The sequence below is a fragment of the Coregonus clupeaformis genome, chromosome 8 (assembly GCF_020615455.1).
Source record: "Coregonus clupeaformis isolate EN_2021a chromosome 8, ASM2061545v1, whole genome shotgun sequence".
In the NCBI taxonomy this organism is placed as follows: domain Eukaryota; kingdom Metazoa; phylum Chordata; class Actinopteri; order Salmoniformes; family Salmonidae; genus Coregonus; species Coregonus clupeaformis.
Genome location: NC_059199.1, coordinates 54,158,374 through 54,179,763, shown reverse-complemented (window position 1 = coordinate 54,179,763; position 21,390 = coordinate 54,158,374). Strand labels below are relative to the sequence as shown.

Below are 21,390 nucleotides of genomic sequence, written 5' to 3'. Positions count from 1 at the left end.
ATATCGCATCCATGATTTAAAGCCCCACTCTGTAATTTCAACCATAATTTAAAGTCTAGGACAAACAAGTCTCTTTAGATTCTAGTCTATTCTTGTCTATTCTGTACATTTCATTATGTAGCTTGTGGTGATCTAGGACTGGTTTGTCAAGTTTGGCCGAGGAAAAATGGAACCGCCAACTATTTTATGAACACTCCTAAAGAATAGGCAACACACACACACAGACTCTCGACAGACAGAGGGAGAGAAAGAGAAAGAGAGCGAGGTGAGTGTATCATGGTTTCTGGTTTTAATGTACTGATGTTGAGAAACTGTTGACATATTTATAACAGTGGATTATTTCAAGAGTTATACTTACTTTATAACTTTAGCTATACTTACGATTATTTATGGGTTCAATCTGAATGGAGAATAACCTCATTTAATCTCTTTGTGATCCTATAAACTAGATAAGACACCAGATAAGGATCATCTGCATCAAGATATAGAGGTAACGCTTTATTATAACTGTCATGTGTATGCAGCCATTTTTTATAGCAATATCATATCATTTCTGGGTACCTTACTGTAATAGATTTCCATTAAAATGTCAAAAAATTGCTTTTTAAGCTATTTTTCAAGCAATAATTTAGCTAGGACTGTCTGGGAGTGGGGAGGTGAAAACTGAAAACTAGCTGTTATTGGCAGAGAGTTTTGGAACTATCTTTGTTATTGGTCTTTTAACCAATTTACTGCTTTATGATGTCACCATGGAAAGCTGAAACTCCTCTCTTCCTTTGCCATCATTCTCTCCTCTTTCTCCCTCCCTCTCTTCCCTTCCTTTCTCCCTCCTCTCTCTTCCCTCTCTCCTCTCCCCTTGCCCTTCCTCTCTCCCTTCCTTCTCTCTCGTTCATCAATGTTTACCTCAGTGTATTTGCATAGCTGGTGCAGGGACTTTTCATTGTAACACACATACGCACTTGTCTGTGCACACATAGGCTGCGTCCTAAGTGGCAACCTATTCCCTTTATAGTACACTACTTTTGACTAGGGCCAATTTGGGATGCAGCCATACACACACACACACACATACACACTTATTTGCTTAAAGCGCCACTCTGCAATTTTTTGAGCAGAATATCTCATTGAATATCACTTTAAATTCCTCATGCGTTATAGTTCAATTGAATTTGAGAGTGGTTACATTTCCCTAGTGCCATCCCTCAGTTTTATAGCAAACCAAGTGGCAGGCTGCTGTTTTGTTGTTGTTCAAATTACAGAGTGTGGCTTTAAATCATGGATGTGATATTGTACAGCTGTGAATTAAAATGATGTTTAGATTATGTTTGAACTCAAGGGTTCATGGTTTCAGTTCAGATGTGTTGATGTATGTTGGGTTTCAAATCAATCGAACAGATAGAAAGAAAGAGAAGGAAAGCGCAAAAGGGTAGAGGAGATGGAGGAGGAAAACAGATAAGGTCATAAAAAAGGAGGATAGGAAAATGAGACATGGACCTGCGAGCGCTACATAGAGCAGCAGAGAGGAAGAAGGAGGGAGAGAGAGAAAAAGAGAGGGGAGAGAGCGAGCAACAGTCAGCCAGACTAACATAAAACAACTTGAAAAACAAGGTAGGATACTGTTTTCGACTTTTAACTTTTAACAGTTGTTGATGTTTTGTTACTGATAGCCGTGATCTTTGTATGAAAGTAATTCAACAGTGTGTGCTACCTTCCTACACTCTTAGAAAAAAAGGTTCCAAAAGGGTTCTTTGGCTCTCCCCATTGGAGAACCTTGGAAAGTGTTTCTTCATGGAACCCAAAAGGGTTCTACCTGCAACAGCAGGAAAATAAATCCTGCAGCAACAGGAAATGTGAATTATTATGTGGATTATGATTAATGGGCATTTTTGTAGGGGTTGATAAATTTTTCGTAAATTCATGAAATGCAGTTGAATATAGTTTTTGTTCATTTGTTTAGAATTCTCCTCATTCACATATTGCTCTTTGAGAGAGAGAGAGAGAGAGAGAGAGAGAGAGAGAGAGAGAGAGAGAGAGAGAGAGAGAGAGAGAGAGAGAGAGAGAGAGAGAGAGAGAGAGAGAGAGAGAGAGAGAGAGAGAGAGAGAGAGAGAGAGAGAGAGAGAGAGAGAGAGAAGGAAGACATGAATGAATGTCATGATAATTGCTAGGGGTGCGTCACTATCATGTCACAGACCAACAGTGAGTGGGACAGGGAGTGTCAGAACAGACATGGTTTCAAATACTATTTGAAATCTTTCAAATACTTCAAGCATTTGCTCTAGCCTGCCTAGAGTGCCAGATGGGTGGGGTTTACAGGTTTGGAACTATTATATTGGTCCAATAAGGCCGGCAAGGTCACTCAAGCATTATTTCAAATACTAATTGAACCCAGGTCTGCATTAGTGGAGTCATCAGTGGGTGTAAGGGGGGAAGTTGACTCTAAACGCTGATCTTGGGTCAGTTTTGCATTTCTGTACCTAGTGGAAACTTCACCTCTGTCATCAGAGTGAATGAGGAAACAACTTCATCTAGCAGAACTTGTTTAACACGACTGGGAAACATGTCATCTAATGGCATTAAAAACCTGATTGACAGCAGTCAACCAAACAGCCTCATTTATTGCTTGATTGGAGAAGAGAAAAGCTGTGTTTAGGACAGTAGTGGGTTTTTAAAGCTTTCCAATAATGTGGGTAGCATAAGTGGTAATAGAATTATGGTCTGTTAGCAGTAGTGGTTAGCATGACTCAACGCTGAGGATTATGGGTGGGTTTTGGAATAACTTTTCATCTTTATCCATTTTGACAGTGAAACATTCCTCCATTTCCATATGGACTTACAGTCATCCAAGGAAGACGACATTGTGCTTGTAACATGTCTTAGAACTATCCAGAGGACCTGAAGGGACTATACAGTGACTCTGTCTTTCGTTTTGTCCTTCAGTCACCTTTCCCTGACAACAAGGACATAGAGATAAGCACTAAAGTACCATGCAGGACGACCCTGAGCGATACTTGGTGATTGGGGGAAACAGAACGGGAGACATCCACAGGACTGGTAGTGGGTTTGCTGGTGTGGGAAATGGGGGAGGCAGGGGAGACAGGGGAGATGAGCAAGACACAAGCATGGAGCTGGAGTATTTGACCAGTAGCACAACAGACAATGCTGACACCAGAGAACGTCAGATTGCAGAAGAAGATGAGGACGGTAACATCATCACGCAAAGGAACAACATCACAGCTAAAACGATTGACATTAGGACTCAATGTGATGACTTCAGAGATGAGGTCAACGGTGAGTCCGAGAGCCAATCAGAGCACAGCGAGTTTCGGGTCTACATAGAGGTGGGCGTGGCTAAGGTGGAGCTAGCCCCGGAACCACTCAAGGCCCAATCGTCTTTCCAAGGATCTCCAGAGGTCCCTTCTACTGTGAGCACTGGTAACCATGGCACTGACATTAAAACAGACACTTTGATGAATGACAACACCATCTCCAGCACTGACTTTGATAATAATAGCGCTAAAATGACCACTGACACTTATGATCATTTAGATGATAGCGTCAAAGTCAACGATGAAGATTCTTTGGACAAAAAGAGTACTGATTTTCTCCCTGACAGCACTGAATTCAAAATGAAGGCTCCCAAGGATGTTACATGCACTGCCAGTCCTGACAACACAGACTTTACCGAAGATGCCTTTAAATTAAAAACAAACCCACACAATCACAATCCTGATCTGGCCATGATGGACTCCACAACAACCCTCTGCAGACGTAACCACGACAACCACACAACCGCCGAAATCCCATCCGACGACACTTCCACTTCTAGATCGGAAACTTCAGTCCCTCTCAACCAATCGGCCCCTGCGCCCGACATCACATGGGACGACACCCCGAACCTCAGGGAGGGGGGCGAAGGCGATGGTAGACTGCCCTCAAAGAGGAGTGTAGCAGAGGGGGTGTGCTGCTGCTACAGAGCAGTGCACAAGGCCTTCATAAGGTCTGTCTGATTTTTACATTTTAAATCTGTATTTGAATTATTTAATGTAATTCTGTAGGTATTTTTCTACACTTTATTTTATTCAAACAGCAAGAAATCAAGGAGGGAGACAGGCAAGTGGGAGAAACAGTGGACACAGGGATTGAACCCCTGTCTCCGGTGGAAAGTAGTACATGTGACATATGCCGTGGAATGTTTCCACTACACCACGGCTCTGCACTAAACATGTATTTGAAATGTGTATTGTTTGTTGCATAATTCCAGTATGTGTTTATGCTTCACATTTATGGAAATCGTCAATTTTGTAAAATAATTTAGCCTTCGATGCTATTGATACCAAAGTTATGTTGACTTTATTGAAATAAACCCTTCTCTCATAAGGTGCCTGGAGGAGACGCCAGCCATGCTGCCTGGACTGTTGCTGGCCATGGGCTTCTGTGTGGCTATCATCATCCTTATACCAGCCACCGGCAGGGTGAGAGAGGTGGGGGGGAGTCCAGTAGCCAGGGGTAAGAGCTAGGAGGATGGGGAGGTAAATTAAGCGTTGAGGTGCTGTATTGGATTCTATATATAATTATAATTGAATTAATAAAATATTTGCCATTTTCAATCTTCTCTATTGTCCCTTCTCTCTCTCCCTCTACAGAGTATCAGTGTGGTGTATGTTGCAGTGTTTAACTCGCTCTCCCTCTCCTCCTCTCCAGAACATCAGTGTCCATGTAGGGGCCCTGTCCGTGGTCTGTGTGGTGCTGTGTGTGAGCACAGCCCTGCTGGTGGCCCTGCCCTGGCTGGCCGTGGTGAGGCGGTGTGGGGGAGCGCTGTCACTTTGCCTCTGGGGGGCCCTGTATGTCACAGCCATAGTCTTCACCTTCACCGGAGGGCCCGTCACCGCATGGGAACAGGTCAGACAGGAGAAGGGGCCAGGTTGAGGGAAGGGTTGGAAGGGTAGGGGGAGTCGGGTGAGGAGCAGGTCAAAGATAGGGATGGGGGGAGGTGGAGAATGAATGAGGGGGGAGGAGCAGGTCAGGGCCTGTATTCACAAAGTGTCTCAGTGTGCGAGTGCTTATCTCGGATCAGGTCCTCCCTGTCCATGTAATCTTATTGATTATAATCTAAAAGGGGAAACTGATCCTAGACCAGCACTCTTATTCTGAGACGTGGCTAGCTGTGGCGAGGCAATGTGGAGGAGCTCTGTCTCTCTGGTTCGAGGTCTTGTGTATTAAATGTATCTTTATATGAGTTATATTTCTGTCCATGCGGTGTATTGAACTTTCTTTCACTGTCTCTCTCTCTTTCCCTCCCTTCCTCCCTCTACAGGTAGCGTTCTTCCTCTTCCTGTCTCTGTGTGTGTACACGGTGCTGCCCCTGTCCCTAGCCTGGGCTCTGATGGTGGGCATAGGGACCAGTGTGTCACACATCATCATCATCAGTGTCTACGTTCCCGTCACTAGGCCTGACACACCAGACCTGGCAGTGCAGGTAAAAGTAATAGTAAAACACACACACACACACACATAGACATATATAGACACACACATAGACATAGATAGACACAGACACCCTATTCACACTATTGTGCCGACGCAAATCAAATATTTTATTTTCATATTGTCATTTTGGATTTGGTTCCGGCAACTATAATGGTTGTGTACCCATGAAGTCCAGTGCAGTAGAGCTTGGTTTGGCTCAGTTTGGTGCCATAGTATGAAAGAAAGACCCACACTAAATGTGCTGCAAATGGAAAGGTCACAGGCAAACTTTTGCAAATGAGCTGCAGAGAACGAAATAATAAGTTACAGTAAACACACACATTTGCATCGTCTGATAGCATGCCTATTCAAATCCACCAGGACACTGTGTACCATAGCACAGTCCACAACACACTGTTTTCTATGTTGTTTGTGTGTCTAAGATCAGCTTGGTGCAGCATGGCGATTCTGTTATTTTACTGAACAATGATAAGTAAACACAGTGTTGTAAGAACCACCGCTGCTATGCTACTCTAACCTTTCTCCCTTTCTTTCTCCCACCCCTCTATCTCTCTCTCCTTATCCTCTCTCCCTGTCGATCTGCCCCCACTATCTTTCTCACTCTCTTTCCCTCCATCTCCTACTCTCTCATCTACCCACCCAACCCCTCCCCCCTCTAACCCCTCCCCCCTCTTTCCCTCCCTCTCGCCACTCCCATTGCAAATAAGAATTTGTTCTTCATTGACTTGCCTGGTTAAATACATTTTTATAAAAAATGTCTCTCTCTCCCCCTCCTCCCCGCTCTCCCTCCCTGACAGCTGGTGGCCAACACTGTGTTGTTTTTGTGTGTGAACTGTGTGGGAGTGTTTCACCTGTGGCAGACTGAGCATGCCCACAGGAAGTCCAGTAAGAAGAAAGAGAGGTTCAGCGCCGTGCGCTCCCAGAGGGACATACAAAAACACCAGCAGGTAGCTGAATCAATTAAACTTCAGTTTAACTCAACTGAACTCAATTAAACTCTATAGTCCTATTAATCAATCCCCTCAGAGCCCATTAAAAGGCATCATCTTCCAAGAGAGGTTTCAGTCCTAGATGCCCACCTTTATGACCTGCATGCAAACAGTCTGCTACTGTAAGTCAATAGTTTGATCATTTAATCAATGAACACACAAACCCTCCTCATGCCCTTCCCCTTGACAACAGGAGCACCTCCTCCTGTCTGTGTTGCCACGATATATCGCCATGGAGCTGAAGACGGAGATCATCAAACGACTGTCTGAGAATAAAGACAAAGGACAGAACTTCCACAGTCTGTACATCCGGCAACACAAAGATGTCAGGTGAGGAAATGTGTGCTTATACACACAACACAATACATAATCTGATGAATATAACCTTGTCTGAGACCTGGGCCCGTATTCATAAAGTGTCTCAGAGTAAGAATGCTGATCTAGGAACAGTTTTACACGGAAAGAGGGGGCCTGATCCTAGATCAGCACTCCTACTTTTAGATGCTTTTTGAATATGGGCCCTGAGGGCTTTTGTTAACTTCCAGGTTTTAGCTGAGAGGGCTAAAGCAGACCTATCCCAGGGTCTGTACGTTGCCACTACCATCCCTGTTGTGTCCTTCACTCAATAGTATTCTGTATGCTGACATTGTGGGGTTTACTAAGCTGGCCAGTACCTGTTCTCCTGAGGAGCTGGTGGGAGTCCTCAATAAGCTCTTCGGCAGGTTCGATGACATTGCCAAGGTGAGAGTTTCCCTTAGCCAATCAGTCAGTCACCTTTCCCCTCACCGTGCCCTGGGCTGGATGTATAGGTATAGAAATGTTTTGGCTAGCAAGAGATTCTCTCAAGACATTATCTCAACCACAATGGATCCCTATGATGTAGTGCAAATTTACTGAGACGACTTGACTATTACTGTCTTTCTCTGTCTCTGTCTCTGTCTCTCTGTCTCTGTCTCTGTCTCTCTCTCTCTCCTACCCCCTTTTTCCCTATACCCATCCACCCCTCTCCCCCTTTCTCTCTCCAGAAGAACGAGTGTTTGCGTATAAAGATCCTGGGTGATTGTTACTACTGTGTGTCCGGTCTGCCAGACCCAATCCCAACCCACGCCAGGAACTGTGTTCAGATGGGACTTGACATGTGCACTGCTATCAAGTCAGTCTGCCAATCAATCAATCAATAATTCAGTCACTTCTCTCCATCACCACTTATATATAATTTGCTCTCTTTTATCTTTATCTGACTGTCATTCAATGTGTCAATCAACTCCATGTGTATCACCTCTGAGAATCACTTTTGTGAATTGCTTATACATGTTATCACATAAATGTATATGATATCATGTAGATATTTAAATGATTAATCTCAATCACATGTGCTTATCTACTTTATCTATGAATCACTTTATCTGCTCTATTCTGATATATCACCTTGTGATTTAAATGCTAAAATAATTTAACATAATCTGTATAACATTGGTTTGAGGTCCTGGCTGATTGTTATAACCATGTTATATCTCTGTAGTAAACTACGGGAGGCTACTGGTGTGGAGATCAGTATGAGAGTGGGTGTGCACTCCGGCAACGTTCTCTGTGGCGTGATTGGTCTACAGAAGTGGCAGTACGACGTCTGGTCACATGACGTGACCCTGGCCAACCATATGGAGTCTGGGGGCATGCCAGGGTAAGGAACCAGGAAATGCATGTGTTTGTGTTATAATCTGTGTTATAAACTGTTATAAATGTGTAATAAGATGACATAAATGTGTTATAAATTATTGTAAATATGTAATAAATGTGGTATACATATGTTATTATGTTTGTGTGTTGTGATATCTTTATGCAAATATACTTTCTGCAAATGTGTGTTCAGGAGGCAGGGCACAATTTAACAGATCATTCAGATAGAAATACCTTAGGTAAAACAGATATGATTGTTTGCCATGCAGAATAAGGAATTGTGCCAGTTCTATTCATTACATTTCTATTTGCAATGTTTCCCACCCAAGGCGTGTCCACATTACAGAGGAGACACTGGGACACTTAGCTGGGGTGTACCAAATGGAGGACACTGACGGGGGGAGCCGGGATGCTCTGCTAAAGGGGAGGAAAACCTACCTGGTGATCGACCCCCATAAGGAAGATACCACCTCTAAGAAGAAGGGAGAGGTGTGTGCAATGTGCATGTTTTAGAAAGCCTGTCCTTGTATCTGTGTGTGTATGTACGCGTTTAAATTCTCTTAAATGCCTGCACGTGTACAAAAATGTATGCATCACTGATGTGGCTGTGTGGGTATGCCTGCCTACTTCCCTGATAATGAAACACAAGGGGATAGTGTGTGTGTGTGTGTGTGTGTGTGTGTGTGTGTGTGTGTGTGTGTGTGTGTGTGTGTGTGTGTGTGTGTGTGTGTGTGTGTGTGTGTGTGTGTGTGTGTGTGTGTGTGTGTGTGTGTGTGGACCAGAAGTCCCCACAAGAATAGTAAATGAACAAATATTTGACCAACTGGGGACATTTTGTTAGTCCCCACGATGTCAAATGCTATTTTTAGCGGGTTTAGGGTTAAGGTTAGAATTAGTGTTAGGGTTAGAATTACATTAAGGGTTAGGGTTAGGAGCTAGGGTTAGGGTGAGGGTAAGAGTGCGGGTTAGGGTTAGGGTTAGGTTTAGGGTTAGGGAAAATAGGATTTTGAATGGGACTGAATTGTGTGTCCCCACAAGGTTAGCTGTAAAAGACTGTGTGTGTGTGTGTGTGTGTGTGTGTGTGTGTGTGTGTGTGTGTGTGTGTGTGTGTGTGTGTGTGTGTGTGTGTGTGTGTGTGTGTGTGCAGTGTGATTCAATCATTAAGACACACAAATGACTGGAGGGAGCCAGAGATCAAGATAGCCTAACCATAAGAAGAAATACCTGTTACCAACCCTCTTCCTCCTGTTGCTGCTGGCCTTCGCAGATTCTGCTGTTACGCTCCTAATAGGCTACACCAGGGGTCGGCAACCTTTTCCATTTCTACCGATCTGCTTGCCAGTTATGATTTTTATATGCACATTTTCGTGGATCAGTTTCATTTAATTTATAACAGTCTTCATTTCTCAAAATCGAAATTCTAAAAGTAACTTCTATTTCCAACTATGTAAAAAATAGTTTACATAAAGCCAACAAATAAAAACATTGCCGCCTGCAGGTAGAAAATATCCTGATAAAAATAAATATCCTATAAATCACATTGGCTACACATGGCCTGTCTGCAAGGAACTTGAAACATTGTATCAACTACTGACTGGGGTTGAAGCTCATGCAAGCAAACTTGCAACATTGTATCAAATATTCTGGGCCCTCAGAGTTTCCCACTCCAGTGAGCTCCAGACAGACATAGATGTAGGCTATTTGCGCAAAGGAGAAGTAATCAGTTAGGCCTATTTTATAACATTTCCACCAGATCAGAGCATTACATTTCTTCCCCCATTTCACGCTGAGTGGTTAGCTGGAAAGATTTTTCAAATAGGCTATGTAAAAACAGACTTTGTTTACTTGCTGTTTGAGGTGATGAAAAAATTACTTTGAGAAGTTCCACAGTGGTGGTGAGTTAAGACAATCAGAAATACTATCAGATCCCCAAATGGGCACATTTATAGGCCTACATTTGTTTCAGGCCAGGTAGCCCAGACCTACTTCAATGTATAATCAGGTGCTTACTCAACATTGACAGGATTCATTGATATCAATAAATTATATAATTATATAAATATAATTAATACATTGACAACTCCTAAATGGAATGAAATAAACCAAAACTTGTTCCTCACAAGTGTAGCCTATAGGTTGTGCGGTCCGCAAACAACGTGTCCACTCCAACAATGAGAACTGTAAAAGACTGTAGTAATAATATATTGAATGCATGAACAGAAATTACCATAACCAGACAAGCATTGTAGATGACAAATTATGAGAATTAACGGTAAAAGTACTACTGGGGATACTGGTGTGCCTCCACAATGGATTAGTCCACTGAGACAGGCGTGAATCAGACAGGTGTCTCATGTGCCATACAAAATATATATACTGTTCGACCAATAACATTTCGGTCGACCAACAGCCTATCGACCGAATAATCGACTAGTCGACTAAATGGGGTCAGCCCTAGTGTGCATGCCTGCATCGCTGATGTTTGGGTGTGTTCCAGACTAACACCCTGACGGTCAGTGGTCGTAAGCAGCGAGCCTCAGTGAGGATGTCTCAGTACCTGCAGTCCTGGCAGACCATCAGTCCATTCTCTGACCTCAGCAATCCTGAGGCCACACCCACCCAGCTGCCAATCACCCCGACCTGCGCCAGCACGAACCAATCACAGCCGTCCGCAGTGAGTAATGTACCTGTTGAACCCGCCTACCTTCTATGTTCACTCAGACACGTATGCACACAGACTCAACGCTGATCCACACTTATGCCATTCACACACGATCATGCCGACATGCTTTCACAAACACACACCCCGTATCCCATCCCACCCACTCATATTCCTAAGTAAGTAACATACCAGGGTCATTAGGCACCACATGGAAGTAAACTGAAACAGGGAGGGAGAAAATACCTGGACTTGTCCAACAAGAAACACTCATTTTAAAGCGTTTACCATTGTGTGCCAAAATGAACATGACCCTGTTAGTCCCTTCTACTACCTTCTCCCATTACACACACATGCATGACATACTTTCACAAACACAGACACCCTTTCTCCCACTCACTCTTATGCCTTTCATGACCATTTATCCTTAGCAATCCTCACAATGTTCACAAAAGTATTTGTTATCTTACAAAACAAATCATTGAACAGTTTTTTTGCTTCTCTTCTGTCAGTCTTTCACCACTGACGGAGTTAATCTTATATATTCAGAGTGAACTCGAACAGTGTGTGTGTGTGTGTGTGTGTGCGTGTTTGTTTGTAGGATAGACCACCTACTCTTCCCGATTCCAACAGGTAAACCAGCTTTTCTATTTTAGTTTGAATTATTTTCCCATCGTTGTATAAGTGTCATTTTTATTAATTAATCAAAATAATCCTTCCTTAGTACCAGTCAAGTCCTGGATGATGGCATAAGAGGGTCGTTAGATACCATAGACGCTGCAGGGTAAGTGTTTTTCCATAGCTGAAAGACCTTTCAGTTGTGTTCTGTTATTTTCTCTAGTATCTGTCTCCTGTCTTCTCTTATTCTATCTATCACAGGCGGAGGGAAAAGAAGCTGAACTGCTTCACACTGTTATTCAATGACCTAAAGCTGGAGAAACAGGTGGGAGTTTTTATGCTGCTGTGTTTAATTTGTTGTGTAATAGTTATGTTTTGTGACATGTCTGTGTGTTAGATTTGTCTTTTGAAGTGTGGTGTTAGTGTCCGTGTTGTATGTTGTGATCGGTCTGGTATAACGGTACGCTCCTAAAAAATAAGGGTGCTTTGCGGTTCTATTTAGAACCTTTTTGAGGGCCAAGAAGCAAGCCATTGAACCCTTTTAGGCTGTAGTTACACAATGCAACTTTCACGCAATTTTAGTTGCCGTGGCAAGTGACATGATTTCAAGCAACATTGCTAATACACGAAGCAACTAAAACGCGCAATTTTAATTGCTTGCAACAGCCAATCAAATGGAAGCTGCTTTTTTCATATCCTACCATATGGTTTGAGAATTCTAAACTCACCCAATGTCATCTGCTGCATTACATCGGGATTTCACAAATTATTTGTTTATCCAATCGTTTGGTTATTGTATGAAGATCAATTTAGACAAAATGCTGGCTGTACAATTTAGCTAGCTGAAAAAAAGTATATTGCCAGAACTGTTTTATCAATCTAGCTAGCAATGAGCTAACCAAGCTAGCAACGAACTAAGTTAGCTAGTGCAGTTAATAATTAACAATTTCAGTTGAAAATGGTCAAGGAGAGGTCTGGGTTCACTTCAAAAATGTAATTGATTGACTGCCAAACCATGTACATAAACCTTTACTAGCCCTAATGCCAATACAGATCCCATTTGGCTAATATCTCTTCTGTCAGGACCATGTCTGTTCTCTCAGCCCTGTTTCCTCAGGCCCATGTTACGTCAGTTATAACCAGGGGTCGTCAACACGAATGAGAGGAAGAGCCATTTTCCAACTTCATGTCGTCACCAGTGATTCAATATTTCAGTGGGTCCTAGGCCATATGAGTTGACACAATCATTATAAAAATATATTGAGTAGATGCTGAGATCGATTTTTTCTTCTTCAGAAAATGCAATGCGGGCTGCTGTAATATTTGTCACACCCTGATCTGTTTCACCAGTCTTTGTGATTGTCTCCACCCCCCTCCAGGTGTCGCCCATCTTCCCCAGTGTATTTATGCCTGTGTTGTCTGTTGCCAGTTCGTTTTGTTTCATCAAGCCTACCAGCGGTTTTCCCCTTGCGCCTCTTTTTCAAGTTCCTGTTTTCAAGTTTTCCAATTTTTTTTACCATTCTGCCTGCCCCTGAGCCTGCCTGCCGTTCTGTACCTTTTGGACTCTGATCTGGATTACTGTCCTCTGCCTGCCCTTGACCTGTCGTTTGCCTGCCCCCTGTTTTTGTAATAAACTTGTGTTACTTCGTCACTGTCTGCATCTGGGTCTTCTCCTGAAATGTGATAATATTGACAAAAGGTCAAGGTCATAGTGATTGATCATGGTCAGTAGGTCCCATACCCTTACATGAAATAATCAGCATTTTCTACCTTATAACAATAAGCATTTGAGCCAATTTTGATTGGAATTGGTTCAGTGGATACTGAGGGAACATAGGGCTGAGGGAACATAGGGCTGAGAGAACATAGGGCTGAGGGAACATAGGGCGGACCCCCTTCTGTCAACCTTGATTGCAGTTTCGGCAGCACTGACAGCTGTGTTGTTAACAAGACAACTGGGTCAGATTTCCAAACCTATTATGACTGACTGTTGTATTAGTTTGATGTAATGGTAGTGTATCTGGTGTTGTGTCTGATTTATTAGTGGGGATTATGTCTGAGTTGTGTTTGGTATTATAGGGTGTGTTGTCTGTGTAATGATATAGGCTAATGGTGTTGTGTGTTGTATGTGTGTTGCAGTTTCGTCTCTCAGAGGTCAAAGGTCTACACCAGTCAGTAGGCTGCATGGCTCTCATCTTCGTGTCTCTATTTACTGTCCAAATGCTCGTCTCCCAGAAGTGAGTATCCAGTGTGTGTGACGTACAAAACCTTTCAACGCACATTATGCACACACACATACTACTGTTTTGATGCAAATACAAATGTCACAATGCAAACTTGCAAATGTAGCAGAGAACGAAATAAAAAAGGAGTTTGCGTTTTGCATTTACTGTGAGCATCAACCACAAACAACATCCAGATAAAAAAGAGAGTGGGGAAGAGGTGTAGAGGGCCTAAGGATCAATGGAGAGAAATTGAGAATTCATTTTATTGCTCTCGATCTCTCTCTCGTTCTCTCTCTCAGAAACGTTGCCATGGCTGTGTCGTATGGGGTCACCTTCCCTGTTCTAGTGCTTCTTCTCTCCGTGGTCTGCACTCGATACCTCAAGGTAACACTAAACCTAACCCTAACGACGGCTCAACACTAACCCTAAGATTCAGCCCCAGCGAGATTCAGGTTAAGATTCAGCCCGAGCTGTATGTTTCTCTTCAACAATTCCAGTGTTTGAGTGTTCTAACCAGGTATTTTATGTGTGGGTGTTTTCAGATATGGCGCTCTAAGATGCCTCTCAGTGTACAGTGGGTGTCGTCGCTGTCGCAAGGAGTGGCTACAAGGGCAGCGGTACGTTTAGTACTGGTCTGCCTCTGTCTACTCATCACCCTGCTTATGGCCATACTGAACTTTGTGAGTCAGCACACACACACACACACACACACAAATATATAAATCCACATACACTGATACAAACTCTGACACATACACACACTGTGACCCATTGTGTTTTTCACCCCTAAGTTATTTCTACCTGGAAACAACTGTACCTCCATCTCCCACAACACAACACAACTACAGAACCTCAACCTGTACACTGTCCCTGTAAGTACCTCCTCAATGAACCAATCAATCAATCAACCAATCAAACAAAGTGTATTTGCATTATTGAAATGGATACACTTGTCACAGTGCCTATTATCGGTCATTAGTAATATCAAAATCTATATACACTGCTCAAAAAAATAAAGGGAACACTTAAACAACACAATGTAACTCCTAGTTAATCACACTTCTGTGAAATCAAACTGTCCACTTAGGAAGCAACACTGATTGACAATACATTTCACATGCTGTTGTGCAAATGGAATAGACAACAGGTGGAAATTATAGGCAATTAGCAAGACACCCCCAATAAAGGACTGGTTTTGCAGCTGGTGACCACAGACCACTTCTCAGTTCAAATGCTTCCTGGCTGATGTTTTGGTCACTTTTGAATGCTGGCGGTGCTTTCACTCTAGTGGTAGCATGAGACGGAGTCTACAACCCACACAAGTGGCTCAGGTAGTGCAGCACATCCAGGATGGCACATCAATGCGAGCTGTGGCAAGAAGGTTTGCTGTGTCTGTCAGCGTAGTGTTCAGAGCATGGAGGCGCTACCAGGAGACAGGCCAGTACATCAGGAGACGCGGAGGAGGCTGTAGGAGGGCAACAACCCAGCAGTAGGACTGCTACCTCCGCCTTTGTGCAAGGAGGAGCAGGAGGAGCACTGCCAGAGCCCTGCAAAATGACCTCCAGCAGGCCACAAATGTGTATGTGTCTGCTCAAACGGTCAGAAACAGACTCCATGAGGGTGGTATGAGGGCCCGACGTCCACAGGTGGGGGTTGTGCTTACAGCCCAACACCGTGCAGGACGTTTGGCATTTGCCAGAGAACACCAAGATTGGCAAATTCGCCACTGGCGCCCTGTGCTCTTCACAGATGAAAGCAGGTTCACACTGAGCACGTGACAGACTTGACAGAGTCTGGAGACGCCGTGGAGAACGTTCTGCTGCCTGCAACATCCTCCAGCATGACCGGTTTGGCGGTGGGTCAGTCATGGTGTGGGGTGGCATTTCTTTGGGGGGCCGCACAGCCCTCCATGTGCTCGCCAGAGGTAGCCTGACTGCCATTAGGTACCGATATGAGATCCTCAGACCCCTTGTGAGACCATATGCTGGTGCGGTTGGCCCTGGGTTCCCTCCTAATGCAAGACAATGCTAGACCTCATGTGGCTGGAGTGTGTCAGCAGTTCCTGCAAGAGGAAGGCATTGATGCTATGGACTGGCCCGCCCGTTCCCCAGACCTGAATCCAATTGAGCACATCTGGGACATCATGTCTCGCTCCATCCACCAACGCCACGTTGCACCACAGACTGTCCAGGAGTTGGTGGATGCTTTAGTCCAGGTCTGGGAGGAGATCCCTCAGGAGACCATCCGCCACCTCATCAGGAGCATGCCCAGGCGTTGTAGGGAGGTCATACAGGCACGTGGAGGCCACACACACTACTGAGCCTAATTTTGACTTGTTTTAAGGACATTACATCAAAGTTGGATCAGCCTGTAGTGTGGTTTTCCACTTTAATTTTGAGGGTGACTCCAAATCCAGACCTCCATGGGTTGATAAATTTGATTTCCATTGATAATTTTTGTGTGATTTTGTTGTCAGCACATTCAACTATGTAAAGAAAAAAGTATTTAATAAGATTATTTCATTCATTCAGATCTAGGATGTGTTATTTTAGTGTTCCCTTTATTTTTTTGAGCAGTGTATTTTTCTCTTTCTCTTCTCTCCCTCTCTCCCATCTGTGTCTGTCTCTATCTGTCTGTCTGTCCATATCCCCCCTCCCCTCTCCCTACAGTATTACCTGTACTGCTGCCTGCTGGCTATGCTAGGTGTGGTGGTGTTTGTGAGGACGTGTATGTCCGTCAAAGTGTTGCTCCTCACCCTGGCTGTAGTAGTCTACCTGGCTCTCTTCCTCCATGTCTATGCACCTCGCTCAGACTGTTACATGGCCCTGCTCTACAACGATACAAAGTAAGACTAACACACACACACACACGTTGCTCTACAACAACACCAAGTTAGACTGGATAACAGATAGTAACATGTACACCTGCACGTACACACACACTTTTAGTAACAGCCCGATACTCTCTGTGTTAGGTTACATAAAACCAAAGTGTATCTCAATACATTAGTCAATGAAGCCTGAGGCGGGGTTATCTCTTTGGGCCTTTGTATAGGCTGCTTGAATAAATAAAGGTAAAATGCTACTATCGTCTGGGATTCACAATCTGGACTCAGACAAAAGGTATGAAACTCTAATAACATGGGCTGAGTCAGACAGTATATGCATGTGTGTGTTAGAGTACGTTTAAAAAAAAAAAGACTGTGACATGACAGAGAGAGAGAACAAGAGAGAGAGGGATGATTACATAGTGTCTCAAAGTGTGTGTGTGTTCCCACAGGCCTGGAGTCCTAAAGGAGCCTAAGATCATGGCTGGAGTCTGGCTGTTCATCTTCTATTTTACATGCCTCATACTGGCACGACAGGTAACGGGACATGTCTTTGTGTGTTCATACGTGCGTGCTTGTTTTCGGCGTGTGTGAGTGCTTGTGGCGTCCATGCCTTCCTGCTTGTATGTGTGTTCGTGTATATTTACTGTATATGTGTGTGTTTAACGATGTGTGTGTTGGTCAGGATGAGTTGGGTTGTCGCGTGGAGTACCTACTGAAGCAGTGTTTCAGAACTGAGAGGGATGAGATGGAGACCATGGAGAACGTTAACAAACTACTACTGAAGAACGTCCTGCCTCTTCATGTAGCATCTAAATTCATGGGCAAGGCCATACGCAACCAGGTAAGTAAACTTCTGTGTGTGTGTCTCAGACCTGGGTTCAAGTACTATTTGCAATCATTTTAAACACTTTAGCTGTGCTTGATTGAGCTTGCTTGTTGCAATATAACCAATAGAAAAAACCCACTTACCTGGCACTCCAGGCAGGCTAAAGCAAGTATTTGAACAATTTCAAATAGTATTTGAACCTAGGTCTGGAGAGTACAGTGGTCAGTGAGGCAAATGGGCTCTACCACCAGCAACAATGCTGTAACTGTGTTAGGGCCACATCATGCAAAAAAACTTGCAAATGATCGTGCAAATACCAAGGCCTTGGGTAGGACGAAGTGAGGCGTCATGATTGTGTGTGTGTGTACATGTATATAATATGTTTGTGTATGTATATAACGTGTATGTGTTGTGATATGACGTGTGTGCTTGTGATATGACGTTACAACGTGTTTTGTGTATGTGTATATAACGTGTTTGTGTCAGTGTTTTGATATAACGTGTGTCTTGTGTGTGTTGTGTTGCAGGACCTATACAGCCAGTCATGTGACTGTGTGTGTGTGATGTTCGCCTCGGTACCCCAGTTTAAGGAGTTCTACAGCGAGAGCAGCGTGAACCGAGACGGACTGGAGTGTCTACGCTTCCTCAATGAGATAATCTCAGACTTTGACGAGGTACAACAATGGCACCCTATTCCCTATATAATGTACTACTTTTGACTAGGGCCCATAGGGCTCCGGTCAAAAGTAGTGCACTATAGGGAATGAGGTGCCATTTCAGAGCTTGGGCTGGAACTACTCAGAAGGGAAGAAGGGCCAGGAGTTTTTCCTCAACTGGTAATCTGACCATGAACTGACCATCAGTCTGTCACCTAACTTTACCCCTTCTCTCTTTCTATTAACCCCCCCCCTCTCTATTCTCTCTTTCTAACAGCTTCTCTCTAAGCCAAATTTCTGTTCTGTGGAGAAGATTAAGACTATTGGCAGCACCTACATGGCAGCTGCTGGTCTGACCAATCCTGCTATAGGGGAAGAGCGAAAGGTTGGTAGTAGCCTATTGTGTCCAGCTCTGTTCTGCCTCACTGGGTCCTGTTCAAATACTTATACAAATACTCCCTTACTTACTCCCTTCTCTAAGGTAGTCAGGGATCTGTACATGATTGGATAAGCAAAAGAAAGGTCACTTATCATCCTATTGCTTTCACCAATCAAATCTTGTCACATCAATGAAGTGAAAGCTCTTAACTCTTGGAAGTTAGGAAGGAGGAAATCCATGTCTGAAGTATGCATTCGAACACGGTCTCTAGTCTGCCTGCCTGTACGGATTCTGACTGAGTGTTCTGATTGTGTTCTCATAGTCTGGTTAAACCCAGACTGAAGGCTGCACTCACCATTGATTCTAACTGAGTGTTCTCTTAGCCGGGTTAAACCAGAATGAATTCTGAGCTCACAATTTATTCTGACTGAGTGTTCTCTGTCTCCACCTACAGGACTGTGATGTGTCCTACAGCCATGTACGCAGCATGGTAGAGTTTGCCATCGCTCTGAAGAACAACTTGGAGTCCATCAACCAACACTCCTTCAACAGCTTTAAGCTACGCATCGGTGAGTCTGTCTGTATGGCCAGAAGGACAAGAAAGATATGGACTCTTACTCCATTAATCTTTCCTCGATTACAGGAGGAGGTCAGACAGGAGGGACTTTCTCCTTCAATATGGTTAAGCCTTTTTCAACTAAACTCCCTTGATTTGATAGCCATCTCCCCCCTCCCAACTAACTTTTTCATCACCTCATCTCCTTTACCTTATATAGGGATAAACCATGGTCCAGTGATTGCGGGGGTGATCGGAGCCCACAAACCACAGTATGATATCTGGGGGAACACTGTGAACGTGGCGAGTAGGATGGACAGCACCGGAGTACTAGACAAGATCCAGGTGAGAGAGAGATGGGGAGGGAAAGAGAGACAGAGAATGGGTGGAGAGAGGGGAGAGACTGAATGATCTGGTCTACTGATAAAACATTTTGAGAGAGAGAGAGAGAGAGCGCTTGTTAAATGGTTCTCTGTATCCCTCTACAGGTGACCGAGGAAACAGCTCAGGTTGTGGAGACCTTTGGCTTCAGTGTGACCAAGAGAGGAGTCATCACCGTCAAGGGCAAGGGAGAACTGACCACCTACTTCATCAACACCGACTGACCAATCATATCCTCCCTTCTGACCTCTCCAACCAATCATCATCACTCATCTGGCCACACATCAAACACTGACCTATCACAATCGTCCTTATTTATTCTCATACAGTAATGCTGTGAACGGGAACACTGCATTAGGAGGAAGGAGGTGCTGTCTTTTGGATGAATACGTTAAACAGAACGTCAAAAAATAAATACTTGGTTGGCAGGCAATTTGCGATAATTTATTATTTGTGTTTTGAATGAATCTCTCACTACTCATGAACTACTGTATCTATTTATGTGTGATCTTTTGATGACAGACAACAAACCAAAGCCATTTAGGAATATGCTCTTACTAATGACAGTGACACAGAGTGGGTTCAAGGCAAGTAATGACAGTGAATGTTCCTTATTAGGAAATTATAGGCTATCTGGAAACACAAGATTGTGTAGTTTTCAATGGTTTCCTAAAAGGGATGTCATACATAATTGGTGCTGCCTATAATAAGAATAAGAATGGGCTGATGTTATTTCAATGGATGAGGAAGTAGTTGCCAGTAGGCTGTCACTGCCAAAGGTACTGATGCATTCACACTTTTGAATCCATCTGCCACCACTTTAGTGCAATATAACTTACTGTACATAACTTTTGATAATGGAATTTCAGATAAATGTTTTTTATTTAGTTTTTAAAGATATTCATATATTTTGTCTATTCTGAACGACTTTATAAGCACGCCTGAGCATACAGTATATGAATGCACATAGAAATGAACTAAGATGTGGTAGGTTGTGCAATCGCTTCTGTAAGCTACCAAAAAGTGCATAAAACATTTTGTAAGCTCATAAAAATATGTGTATTTCTTTGTACTCATAATGTTTCATGAACCTGTGAAGCACTGGACATGTGAATGTAGAAATATGTTATATTTAAAAATTATTTAGCTATATGCCAGTTTGGTGAAGCAAAATAAAGGGAATTCACTGTTAAACTATTTTTCAAATTAGTCTTTTATTTTGTACAATTTTGAATTGATTTCCCCAAAATATTAAAATTGTCTTTTCAGAGCATCTCTAGACCTCAAAGAACCAGGCATCACTTGCCTCTTCGGCCCCTGTACGTCTGAGTCAAGACAAAAAGAGTCGAAAAACGGAAAACGGATGATTTTGAAAATCTTCTCTGAATTTGAAAAAGTGAAAATCGTAAATTGACTTGTTTTCTTATTTATTGTGCCAAAATTGCATATGGAATAACAGAAAACAAATAACAACAACATTTATTCAATTTTTTTATTTTCGTTTTTCGTTTTGTTCATACTCGGAAGTACACGCCCCCTCATAGAATATTCACAGCGCTTAGGGGGTGTCTTTACAGCCTATATTGACAGCACAAATAATGGATTAGACTGTGTGAGTGTGACAGGAAGATAAAAATTCCCATGTTAACTAAGATGCAGAACTTATTATGAAATTAGCATACCAATAGAACAAACTCAACAATAACTGAACAAAGTTGACTTGCACTTGCTGGCTGGCTGTTTAGCACTAGCTGGCTGGCTGGCTAGCAATAGTTGGCTGGCTGGCTGGCTAGCTAGCACTAGCTGGCTACTGACTAGCTAGCAGGCTGACTAGCTAGCCCTACCTGGTTACTAGCTATAGTCATGCTAGCTAGTAGTAGCTAGTAGAAGTAAGCTAGCTTCTCAACCTGCTACAAGAAGCTGCCCAGACAGAGCTACCTGCTGCAAAAGGGTCAGATTTCTCCATTACATTCTGTAACTAACTTAGCTAGATCTTCTGTTGGCTGATGGTGTTTATTGACTGAGAAATAATGAACAGCAGTTACTGTAAATGGTTACCTATCTGGCACTTTGCATAGCTAACTTAGCTAATGCTTACACATACAA

At 43.2% G+C, this 21,390-nt stretch overlaps 1 protein-coding gene across 1 annotated transcript; it reads left to right on the top strand.

Annotated features, from left to right (window-relative positions):
* The first annotated feature begins 447 nt into the window (after nt 1-447).
* On the top strand, nt 448-20,459 carry LOC121571324 (adenylate cyclase type 4). Its single transcript, XM_041882728.2, has 27 exons — nt 448-490; nt 2,804-3,998; nt 4,380-4,473; nt 4,703-4,900; nt 5,316-5,477; nt 6,286-6,435; nt 6,671-6,807; nt 7,107-7,218; nt 7,503-7,630; nt 8,000-8,158; nt 8,484-8,643; nt 10,652-10,828; nt 11,415-11,446; nt 11,538-11,597; nt 11,693-11,756; nt 13,571-13,668; nt 13,956-14,040; nt 14,199-14,336; nt 14,448-14,528; nt 16,326-16,501; nt 16,936-17,020; nt 17,169-17,327; nt 17,840-17,986; nt 18,246-18,353; nt 18,802-18,916; nt 19,124-19,248; nt 19,392-20,459. The coding sequence occupies exons 2-27, from the start codon at nt 2,986-2,988 to the stop codon at nt 19,506-19,508; spliced, it is 4,080 nt and encodes a 1,359-aa protein (XP_041738662.2). The 5' UTR covers nt 448-490; nt 2,804-2,985; the 3' UTR covers nt 19,509-20,459.
* The last annotated feature ends 931 nt before the right edge of the window (nt 20,460-21,390 follow it).